The sequence below is a fragment of the Carassius carassius genome, chromosome 15 (assembly GCF_963082965.1).
Source record: "Carassius carassius chromosome 15, fCarCar2.1, whole genome shotgun sequence".
Lineage (NCBI taxonomy): Eukaryota > Metazoa > Chordata > Actinopteri > Cypriniformes > Cyprinidae > Carassius > Carassius carassius.
Window position 1 is genome coordinate 29,311,040 of NC_081769.1, and position 12,645 is coordinate 29,323,684.

Sequence of the window (12,645 nt, forward strand, 5' to 3'; positions counted from 1 at the left end):
ACATTGTGGCATGAAAATAACATGCATGGAAAAGTCAGAAGCCTTACAAATGAGTGGTATACTGTGTCTGAAATAACTGCCACAGCTAATCGGCTGTAAAGGGAAGGTTAAAGCAAACAATTAACCTTTAACTGAGCCGCTGTGTTTCTTTCTCATGCCGTCTCTTAGAAGCAGTTAATGAATACTGACTACTCATAGACATAACAGATATATTTCAATTTATATACATTACCAAAAAGGACATTGCATCGTTGTTTTTATATTGCAATAATTCTATTCGACCTATAAACACACACATGGCTTATGTTTTTTTTTTATTAAATTTTGCCTGTTTTTCACACTGCCTGCGTTGGTCTCATGTGACATATCTTGCACTAGTCATGTCTGCATGCTAATTTCCTATAAAATACAGTATAACTTCCTCCTCAATGCCTTATCTCAGAGCAATTATAGACTGATGGAAATCGTAATGTGTTGGTGCAGCAACCAGCTGCATAGTTCGTTTACACGTTATTTAGGGACACAAACCATCTGAATGACAGCAAAATAAAGATCAGCATAAAGTTATATCTGACTGATTGTAAAATGGCCTTGTTCTTTGGAAATGTGCTTGATAAAAATATTATAAAAATTATTATTTGTTATTCCAAAAAATCATGTAGCAACTATTGAAAAACCATTGTGCAGAAAAAGATTTTATTTAAAAAAAATAAGAATATTTTATTATTTATGATTCATAAATCATTAAACAAAGCTGAATATACAATTCTACCCACAGATATATAATTTTGCACTAAAATAGCTTCAAACTAGATTATAATGGGCAAATTCACTAAATAGTTCTGGCACATTAGCATGCAGTATTTAGCGTAAAAAGTATTTTTCACAAACCACTCATAATGCATCTTATGCTGGTGATAAATGCGCTGGAATAGCTATATAACTGCTCTTCTTTTCAGTATAAACATGCCTTATTTTACCGTAAATGAGGCTTATTGTAATGTGTTGGACTGACAAACATCAGCACTATTTGTTTAGTGAAATTAAAGCAGATGGTGAATTAAAATCTTTTTAAAAAGGATGCTAAAAGCCTTGATTTAGCAAGCATTTTATGCCACTATCTGATTGGCACAAAAGTGAAAAGGGCACAAAAACATAACAACATCAGCTTGTTTTTGTTTCACAGCTGACTGATAAAAACCCATGCACCCTGACTCCTGGAAGCGGTCTACATTAAGTAGTAAATAACCCTTAATACAACTATAAAACATGACAGACATCCTCACATTAGCTGCAGGAGACGCCTCAGGTCATCCACTATCACACCTGACCTTTTCTCTTCATGGTCCGGAAGCCCAGGCCATTTAACTATGATTACTAGGTCAATCGGTTGAAACACAAAGGTCAACTTGAACTAGGGAGAAACACCACAGCTAAAACTGACCTGAACCAGACGTGATTGATCTGAATGCGACATGGCTCACATAATTCTGCTGTTTAACGGTCATAGGCTTGTCGATAATGTGTGTTACCCACACAGATGCCTCCGGGGTGTGTGTCACTCCTGTCTGCTACAGATGTAGGGATATTTTTTTGCTAGGAGGTAGTGTCTTCATTTGCTGTGGCTGTGTAAACAGAAGGATGCACATGCACTGCTGTAGATCAGGTATATGTGAGACAGCATCAGTTTGAGCAAATAAACATTACCACTATACAGAACGGAGTGCTAGAAACAGTCAAGTTCTCCTCTAGCCTAAACATACCAGTAATAAACTCTAAGTAGGCCTGCCATATAGTGGCCTTCTGCATTTTATAGCACAGGGGAGTAAATGTCACCATGGTTTTCTCCTGGATAATATATGCGGCTCCTTTTGCAGCCTGATAGAAGCCTGCAGTAGCCACGCTTGAGCTCGACACTTGCTCAATCTATTGAACTGTTGCTAATTGAATTGAAGTCAGCAGGTCGGGCGCTGATGGTGCGTGCAGGTGGAGGCCGCAGGCTGGTTACAGTAACTGTCTCTGCACTGCCATCATTTTGTCTAACTCCCAAACCAATCTAATTCAGTGTGGAATAACATGGGTAATAGCAGGACACTGCTGTTTGCAAACAAACATGATATATGGGTGTTTTTTTTCCATGCTATAATCCAACCAGTATAAGATATAAGAACAACAAAGAAATGCCTTATAAAAAAAAAAAAAAAAAAAAGATTTTAAATATAAGATTTAATAAGAAAATAAGAGAAAGAAAACTATTTACATACAGTATATAAATTTTTTTTTTAAATTTACCTGAGGAAGGTAGACTGACACAACTTTGCTAATATTTGTAATATTATCATATTTATTATTATTATTATTATTGTTTTGTGATAATGCAAGTAGTGTGCGGTATTTATTTGGTTTTTCTAGTTTTTATTGTACTTTAATCCCTCGCACCTTTGAATGATTCAGGTGTGTGAGGCAATATACATTTTTGGATTACATATAAAATATATAAATATATTTGTATATATTAAAATTATTGCTTTTATTTATTCATATAAAATATGAATGCATGTATGTTTATATATTTATATTATATTATATATTTAGAAATATATAAATATATTATTTTTCAATAATAACAAAATTAGGTATTTTAGGCTAAAAACAAATGAAAAAAATACACTTTTCAGTTCTTAATACTGGCTATCATTTTCTCTTAAGAAATTCAGTTATTTTCACTAAAATCACACTTGCCAGTGTTGCTGCTCTTTCAAGTTGTGGAATATGTGAAAGCATATATACCCAGCAGACGACTAGAAGAGGTCTGTAAGGGCAGCAGACAATGAGTATATCAGTCTGTTCTCTGGTTATTAGAAGCCCAGCTCAGAGTTTCCACCAGCCTGACCGTTTGTTTGTTAGCATGCTGCACCCTTGTCTGTTGTTTTTCTGTACAACAGATCTTGATCCTGTACAGCATCTCTCCTGACCCCTCAGGTCAGCACCTTCAGAATACATTTCAGAATAACAAGGCAGTGAGAGGAGACAGAGGAATAGGACAAACATTCTACCTTTCCACAACCATTAACAGTGTGATCAGTCTTGTGCGGTCTGACAGTTCACCCTAACACACGGACATCAGATCATACTCAGCCACCTAATGAGAACAGAAGAGTCATTAAGTGTGACAGCGTGTTAGCTCACATGTTGAAGAAGACGCTTAAGTTTAACAGCTGAAGGCTGATATAAAACACTGACTGAAGGGAAGGGAGTTTAAAGGAGAGGTTTATGAAGGCCATGTGTCTAAAATCAATAAAGACATTTCTTTAAACCCTTTAACCACTTGAGCTGTAATTTTGATTTTTTGAGAATTAGGCATATGCAATATTGGACCCACCGGTGGGTCCCCAGAGTTGATGTGGTTAAATGGCATATGAAAAAAAAACTTTTTATTTTGGAATTTTTTATTTGATGCTCAGTGAGATGAGATTATTTTGTACAGTTTTTACTTAAAAATCACTGTTGTGATTTGTGAAGTTTCTGGATATTGGAAAGTATCATTTATTTAGTTATTCACCATTTTATTAATATTTATTTAGCACTTAGCAAGTGTTAACTACGAATCCTGCATAATATACACTAGCATTCAAAAGTGTGGGGTCAGAAAGATTTTTATATTGTTTTTGAAATCTCTTATCCTCACAAAGGCTGATTAAAGATAACGTAATTTTGTGATATATTACAATTTAAAACCAATATATTTTTAAAATTAATTTTATTCCTGAGGCAAAGCTGTATTTTCAGCATCATTACTCCAGTCTTCAGTGTCACACGATCCTTCAGAGCTCATTCTATTTATTTTAAAATAGTTTAAAATAGTTGTGCTGCTTAATACCTGTGTGGAAACCGTGATGCATTTTTTCCACGAATCTTTGATGAACAGAAAGTTCAAAACATTATTTGAAATTTGAACGATTTCATTACATATATTTACAGTCACTTTTTTTCAGTTTAATGCATGCTTATTGAATCAAAAATGTATAAATATATATATATATCTTGCAGACTCCAAATTTTAAATAGTAGTGTATGTGACCACTTTGAACAAACATTTAAAATCTAGATTTTGGTTAAGAGTATGTTTTTGCATGCTTGCATGTGTTGATGCTTTACTTACAATGCACAAAAGTACAATGATGTATAGTTCCTCCTGATCTCCATTTAACTTTTTTCGCACCATGACCAGCACCAAAGGCAGAGGGGTAGATAACGTCATTCTGAAAAACTACAGGATAAATATATAGGCTTGCATAACAGGCTATCCAGTATCTTGTTAACAGAATTAGGTGAGTTAGGTATTAAGGCTACACAGGACCCTACGGGACGGCTGTGGACCTGACTCCTCTCCACTGATTACCTGAAACGCATTTCCCACATCACCCCGAGATCTGCACTTATTTCATTATTGCAGGCTTATGTCCACATGGATGAATTTATACCGGGCTCTCCCTGACCCATTTGCAGCCAGCCAAAAGCACTTATTGTGGCATGTACGCTCGCCTGCTATAAAACCACTCGCTTTCTCCGAGACCGAATGGCCTGTCAGGGTCATTTTCATTTAGAAATATTAAAACACTCTAACCATCGCTCACATCGAGCTGGAAATGACAGTATAATTTGGCGGTATACATGAGGGCAGGTTATTAAAATGTAGCGGGATATGTGGTGCGGTTTAATGGCAGTTCTGACACCGGATGAAAAGACGCTCAGCGTGCGGCCATCGATAACACTTCTCTCTCCCGCCGTCCTCTCCACCAATTAGAGGCACTATGAGAAGGCAAACTGTGCTGTGATTTGCAGTGATTGCCTGAGGGCACGGCCTCTAAAAGACAGGAGAAAGTCAAACAATGAGAACAGCAAAATCACCAATAACATTAAAGAGCAACCAATGCGAAATGCTAATAAAACATCAATCATTATTACACTGATCTCAGAAATACTCTGATTGGTCAAATCTCAACATTCTGCCTGCCATCAATAACAATTATAGTTAAACTATATAACTGAGTGCTATTCCAGGCGACCAGTTTTCTACACACTCATGGTAGATTTATATCTCTTGTATGGCTCCACGGTCTTGTTCTCTTCACTTAATAAAGCCAAATTTCAACTCAAATCAAAATTTTATGTCCATTCATTGGAACAGCAGGGTATAATATATAGTCAACAGATCATTACAGCAAAATAAACCTCTTTAGGTTGATACAAGTCCCAATTGTTCCCGTCTACAATGTAATTCAGTGGGATGTTTCTTTTTTTTTCTTTTTTTGCCATAGGCTAAAATTACTAGTCAATGTCTATCAAAACATTTTTTTTAGGGGAATTGAAATAAAGATTAAATTAAATAAAATATGAATATTTTAACAAACTTACATTTTTTATTAAAGTAAAATATTAAATTAAATATTAAAATGACTAAAATTTATAAAAAAAAATTATAAATGAAAAAAAAAAATTATAAACATTAATAAATAACTAAAACATCACTGGTCACTGTGGAAATTTAGCTATGAGTTAGTTAGGTTTAATACTACTAAGATTTATTCAAATCCCTACCATTAAATGCAGAAATAGTAATAACAATCACAACTATAGTTGTTTTGTAGAAATCATGTGCTGTACTGATCAGAAAACCATATATCTTTTTTTTTTTTATAGTCTAACATTTGACAAAACAGCTACCCAAGAGTGAGTAAATAAAGTGAACACAAAGCAGAACCCGTGTTCTGTGAGCGCACCGAAGGACCCTCTTGATTTGGGGATACATCTCTTTTAGTCGGCTCTTAAATGGTGCCGTCAAATCAGCAGCACAGTCAAACGGGCAGAGATGAAAGGAAAGCCATCTCCTGCTCTCTCTAAAGCCTCTGACCCCTCCTCACAATCCCTTCAGACCCCACAAACCCACACAAGCATCGGGCTTATTTCACAGATCACAGCATACACTCTGTGTACTGGGAGAAGCACTGAGAAAAGCTTTTCAATATGGTCATATACAAGAGAAAAAAAGAGGAGACAGATGAGAGATACGAGAAAATGAGACCAGAAGAGATGGAGATGAGAGCAAAAACAGGTAGTGGAGAACAAGAGGAAAAAGAATGGAGACACAAATGTAAAACAGATGAGATTAAGGACAAAACAAAAATAGAGAGGGGAGAAATAGATTAGATAGATGAAAAAGAGAGGAGACTGGTAAGAAAGACAGGTGACAGAGGAGAATGAGAGAGTAAAGAGGAGAGACAGACATGAGAGCATGGAGAGAAAGAGTGGAGCGAAACTATGGAGGTAAATATGAAAAAGAGGTCAGATATAGGAGAAAAAGATGAGACAGATGAGAAAGAGAGAAGACATGGAAGGAAGAGAAGAGACAGCTGTGAGAGCAAGGACAGAGAGAAGAATGAGAGGAGAATGGAGACATCAAAAGAGAAGAAGAGAAAAAGATGAAATCAATGAAAGGAGAAAGAGGAGAAGGGTGAGAAAAGTTGAGAGAATGAGAGCAAAAAAAGGAGAAACTATGGAGACAGATATAAAAAAGAGATGAGATCTAGGCAGAAAAGAGGAGAAAAATGAGAGAAATTAGAAAGAGAGGAGACAGCAACAACAGAGCATGGAAAGAGAGAGAGAGGAGAAAGATGAGAGCAAAATGTGAAGAAGAGGAGAAACTGTATAGAGGAGAGCAGGAAGAGAGTGAAGAATGAGAGGAGATAGAATGGAGACATGAGGTGATATCAAGCAGAGAAATGAGGGGAGAAGAAGATGAGATGGATAAGGAGGAGAAGAAAAAGTGAGGATACAGAGATGAGAGCAAGGAGAGAAACAGAAGAGAGTTGACATGAGAGTATCAGGAGACAAAGAGGACAATGTGAGCAGAGAGCAAGAAGAGAATGAAAGGGGGCAGAAAAGAGGAAGTCAGAACTTTCTAAACACTCACACAATGTGAACATCTTCATGAACTCTCACACACACACACACACACACACACACAGATGAAGCTCAGGTGAAACTCATGAAACAAACACACAGAGCCTGCTATACTGAAGACAGCCTGGATGCTCATTTACCTATTGTGTATCCTCGTTTCAGATCGCTGCACAGCGGACCACGGCGCTGGGAATTGGTGGTGTTGTTTTCTTGCACCTCAGATGTGGTTGTCTTGGCAACAGGTGGTGAAGATCTGTTTAAGGACAGACTCGGGATGAGCCGTGCTGGAAAACCTTGAGAGCCGATATCCACCGACTGGGACTTCTTCTTCAGTCTGAGAGGAAACAGCACAGGAGACATGCAGAACTGAGTCTTCTGACCACATAGAGCAGGGTGTGTGCAACTGTATCTTTTTTTTGTGCTGCTAAAGGCCTGCCTTCATTGATTCCATCTAAACTGTTGTGTATGACTAGATCTACATGAGAAGAACTTTTCTTTGCAAGTCAATTATTGTGGTGTCATGCATTCATAAAAGCCAACAGGTGACATTTTGACTCAGATTCTTGATGAGTGCAATATGTGACTGAGCTTTGTGACACATGACTCTTAGGATAATAATAAAAAAATGATGGCTTTTGATGGAAATCTGTTTTATACATAAAAAAGGCTTCTATTATTTTATAAGATGCGTGACATATGCAACTCTTAAAGTCATACTGCAGAGTTTTTATGGTATGGTAATTGGTATAGGATGGTAAAAATACGGTACTAATATACTACGGCACTAAATTATTGTGTACAGTATATTCATATTTACATGGTACTCTAAAGTACTTTAAAAAACGATATGATTATAAAATGTGACAACATGGTGTAAGTAATTGAGACAGATATAGCACATGCATGAGGTTTCATTGTGCAGCTTAGGTACACTGTAAATAGGTTGCTGTAAATTTTATTTTTGACATTTATTTTGACAGTGTCAGTCTCTGCAGCCCTATGATGAGTTCCCCCTCTTCATGGTCCACCTTACAGTCGATCTTCCACAGAGAGATCTGGCCTTACACAAAAAACTTGGGATGGATTCATTTGGTTTTATTTGTACAGACTACAACATAAAATGTAAATTAAATATTATGTAAGTGCAAATATATGTAACTTTAAAATGTTTTCTTGCTCACCAGTGTAGTGTAAACATGTAAATATCCACAATTAAATTTTTTAAACTTTGATACAGTTTTAATAGTTATGTAAAATACAAATACTAATAACTATGACAGTGTAATGGTGTGTTGCTATATTTTTATAACACTACTATATTTATAACACTTCTGCCACTTGGAGGACTGATAGGTGAGGCAGATCACTGGTGACATCACTGTAAACATTCTCCTGAGATGAAAAACAAAGGTATAGTGTAAATTGACCATTAAGAAAAATAAAAAATTTCCACCATCATTACAAGTTGCATGCATAATGAATAGAGCCATAATCATTATGATTGTGTTTTTGTCTTTTTTCTGTTAGGGCTAATCAAATAGGCATGTTATACATTATGAATAAAAGCAAGATATGAAAAGATGATGTATCAATATTAGACACTTTCCTCCTACCTTAACCACTCAGCGAGTTTCCTCTCTTGAAAACAGGACCACCATCCCACTGACAGGACCTGGCTTGACTCTCTAGGCATACCAATGGGGCGTGTTAATATTATTAATAATAATTAATATTATTTAAAGTTTATTAATTATGTCATACATTAAAGAATTAGATAATTCTCTTACTTACCATTGTTCTAGGTTTGTGCCAGCTCTGCTCCCTTCAGTGCAGCTCTGTACAGGAGGAACTGCACTGATTCTCAGTTCTGAATAGTGTGCTGTCTGCTACAGTGCTGCAACAGTATGAATGGGAGTCCGTTAAAACAATCTGTGAAGATAATAACATTGGTTTACATATTTAATTGATTTCAGATACATTTGGAATTACTTTCAGTTGCATTTTAAATTATTACATTGTAAATTACTCTATATTTAAAATAAATTATGACAAATAATTAATATTTTATATAATGTTACAAACATGCCAATAGACTGTAAAGAGATCAGTAATATTTCAAAGGATGTCCCTATCTCTCTTAACCATTTCTGATCTTTTTTGCTTTTTACTGAATAGCTTTATCATGCTTGTGTTGGGGATCCCTGGAAAACTGCTATATAAATGTGAACAATTAATTCAAGCTTCAGGTTACAGATAATATAATTTGAAAATATAACAATAACTGTCAGACTAAAGCCCCGTTCACACAATGAATGATAACTATTAAGATAACGATAGAGTCCACAGCAGCGAACGATATAATCTGTTTATTCTAAGCGCGCACACGCTTGTCAGCTACTTTACATTCTCGAGCTCGTTATAGCAGGATTCTGATTGGCTGTCAATGTTTTTAATCGTTCATCAGCTGGAAAAAAATAGTTCTCAAAGTGATTCCAATGATATTGTTTCTCTTCTTTATCATTATAGCTGTGGTGTGGACTCTTTTTTTAAATAGTGAGAACGATTTTTAAAACTAAATATCTGTATCGTTTTCTTTATAGTTTGGTGTGAACGGTCCTTTAAGATTTATCACGATACATGGCAATCTAAAAATGGCAACAGTATTTAAAATACTTTATATCAAGTGAAGAAGTTTATATCACAGCAAACACCTATCAGAACCACCGATGCAAATCAACGTGGATTACCGGGAGTCTTACCGGGAGTTCTACTATCTCTTACGAGTTATAAAAAGATGAGGTAGACGGAGTTTAAAGCTAAACTCTAACTTAGCCCTGCTATTTTTGAGCTGATCAAGTCAGTGCAGCAGCGTTATCTAGCCTTATTAGCTAGATTTGCTAGAAGACGATAGAACAATACTCACCCTAAAGTTGTAGATGTAACGTTTAATGCCCTTCTCCGCGCGATGAAATTCATTTACAGTCATCAGGGGAAGTTCTTGTAAGATGAAAAATCTTCTCCTCTTGTCAATTTGAAAGCTCTACGGAAAGAGCAATGGTTTCCCCGCACAGCACCGGATTTAAATAAGCCCCCCTGAGGAAAAACATTGTGTACAAGAGCAGAGCTAAACGGTCCAAATTGAAAATATTATCAATTTATTTTTTGCTCGATTCATGAATCGATACATTAAGATTATCAGGATATCAAAACATTTAATAAAAACACGTGTTTCATTTAAAAATCGATTACACATATTAAGTTACACATACGTCTCGATGAAATATCGGTGTTTAACTTTCAACACTGCCCCCTAGTGGTCGGGAGCACTTCCGTTGTGTTGTGGCTTAATTTCGTTGTGTTGTGGCTTAATTTCGTTGTGTTGTGTGAATTTCGTTGTGTTGTGGCTTAATGTATTTGTGTTGTGGCTTAATTTCGTTGTGTTGTGTGAATTTGGTTGTGTTGTGGCTTAATGTATTTGTGTTGTGGCTTAATTTCGTTGTGTTGTGGCTTAATTTCGTTGTGTTGTGAGAATTTGGTTGTGTTGTGGCTTAATGTATTTGTGTTGTGGCTTAATGTCGTTGTGTTTTGAGAATTTAGTTGTGTTGTGGCTTAATGTATTTGTGTTGTGGCTTAATTTCCTTGTGTTGTGAGAAATTCGTTGTGTTGTGGCTTAATGTATTTGTGTTGTGGCTTAATGTCGTTGTGTTGTTAGCTTATGTTTGCTTTTTTAATGTCGTTGTGCTGTGCACTACTGGGCCACTGTACACTACACTCTTATTGGTAACTGTAAAAATAAACAGTAAAAATGCAAAGTTTGGACAGGCATTTAAATTTTAGTTTGGCAGCTTCAACACAGCACCACCTACTGGTCAAATCAGTAACAATGAACAATAAAAATGATAATAAAACAATAATTATATTATATATACGGTATATAAGATAATAATATACTCATATATAATAATAATAATAACAATAATAATAACAATTCATCATTCTGAAGAATAATTTTTAGTCACTTTTAGTTATATGTTACAGAAGCACCAAAGCTCAATGTGTTCATTTCATAAACATATGATGAATGCTTGGCAAAAGGTTAACGAAAACAGCATTATGAGCAAGATATTGCATATATAGACAAACATTAAATTATTCTCTCCCAACAGAGATGTCTGTGTGTGTGTGTGTGGGTATGTCATTTAGATACCTGTCTAAATAAACAGCTCACAAAGGAGCCTCCAGCACCTCTGATGGCAGACCCCAGGTGCGGTCTCCCCCCCACCCTCTCTCTCTGTCTCTCTCTCTCTCTCTCTCTCAAACCAGCTCACCATTACATAATATGTGCAATCAGCCAGAAGAAAAAAAACACCAGCCGGCAAGATTACATGGTTAAGGAAGTCCAACAAAAACAAGAACTAGTTAGTTAGACAACACGGTGCAGCAAGTCAACCAGAAAACTGAAGCCAGGTGGTCAGACTTTACACAAGAGTCCATATCAACCAGCTCAAAAACACAGAAGGATCCAAACCAGTCACCTCAAAGAGCAGGCGATCCATGAATGCAGAGCGATTAAATTTACAGTTAAAAAGTGAGAGGAAAGTTTATAAATATTTTATACAAAAAAAAATTTTTTTTATATAAACAATAGAAATTTAGCTAAAACCTGTTTCTATGCTTTATTATTAATGTGTTATTATTAGCTTACCAACCAATGCAACACACACACACAACCAGTCAAAAGCTTGGAATAATTCAGATTAGGAAAGGAGTCTCTTATGATCACCAAGTCTGCATTTATTAAAAAAAATAAAAAACCATAAAAACTAAGCAGCAACAACATTAACACAAGTAAGAACCATTAATAACGGAGTACCAATAGTAATTGAAAACATCTGAACACCAAATCAGAATATTAATATCCTGACTTGGTGAGCATAATAGACTTCTTTCAAAAATTTTCAACTTTTGACTGGTTAAAAAGTGAACATAACCATTTTTGTGGAATGATGCAGATCAAACATTCAGATCAGTGAAGTATCAAAGACACTAGAAGACAAAAAATCATGCAGCTAGTTTGTGATTTTTTTCAGTCAGACAGGCACCTGTAGACAGACACACTTTTAATTTCACCATTTAGATGCTTCTGTTGTTCCTGTGAATGCAAAAAAGTCCACTTTTGAATTGTAAATGAGGGCCGAATGGTGAGTCGTCGCTGAGGGCCCGCTCCAGCTGTGATGCGGGTGTGTATTAACTAGCTGGTGCAGTGCTCTTATATTCCTCCATACGAACGAGACGTGGTGCCAATCATCATCGTGGCTTTATCTAATATTCACAGCTCAGAAAGACAGTGAGAGGGAGAGGAGGGTTTGGCCAGCTTCCAGTCTTCGTAACACCAGATGTAAACAAAGCACCAGCTTTCTTTCAAACAGTAACAGCCGCCTCGCCGCAAGACTTCTCCTCTGATTAGGAGAACGTATTCATGCCGAAGCTGTATTTTAACCATCAGAACCGGCCATCGCTGCTCGAGTGTTTATGTAAACAACATTCTCCTTCAATTAAGGGGTAGATTATGTGATTTGCAGACACAGAGGCTGCACTGAAACGGTACAGAACATCTGCTGTGAAAACACTGCTTACTGCTCAAGCTATTATTAGAAAAACAGTTTTCTAAGTCTAAATAAT

The 12,645-nt window shown here is 36.1% G+C and overlaps 1 protein-coding gene across 3 annotated transcripts in view; it reads right to left on the reverse strand.

The window, feature by feature from the left end:
* LOC132158830 (oxidation resistance protein 1-like) overlaps positions 1 to 12,645 on the reverse strand; it is a 158,418-nt gene that overhangs the window by 72,590 nt on the left and 73,183 nt on the right. For all 3 annotated transcript variants that reach the window (XM_059568416.1, XM_059568417.1, XM_059568415.1), the window contains one exon: positions 7,104 to 7,297. In XM_059568416.1, coding sequence (XP_059424399.1) covers positions 7,104 to 7,297 — 194 coding nt within the window. The remainder of the gene's footprint in view (positions 1 to 7,103; positions 7,298 to 12,645) is intronic.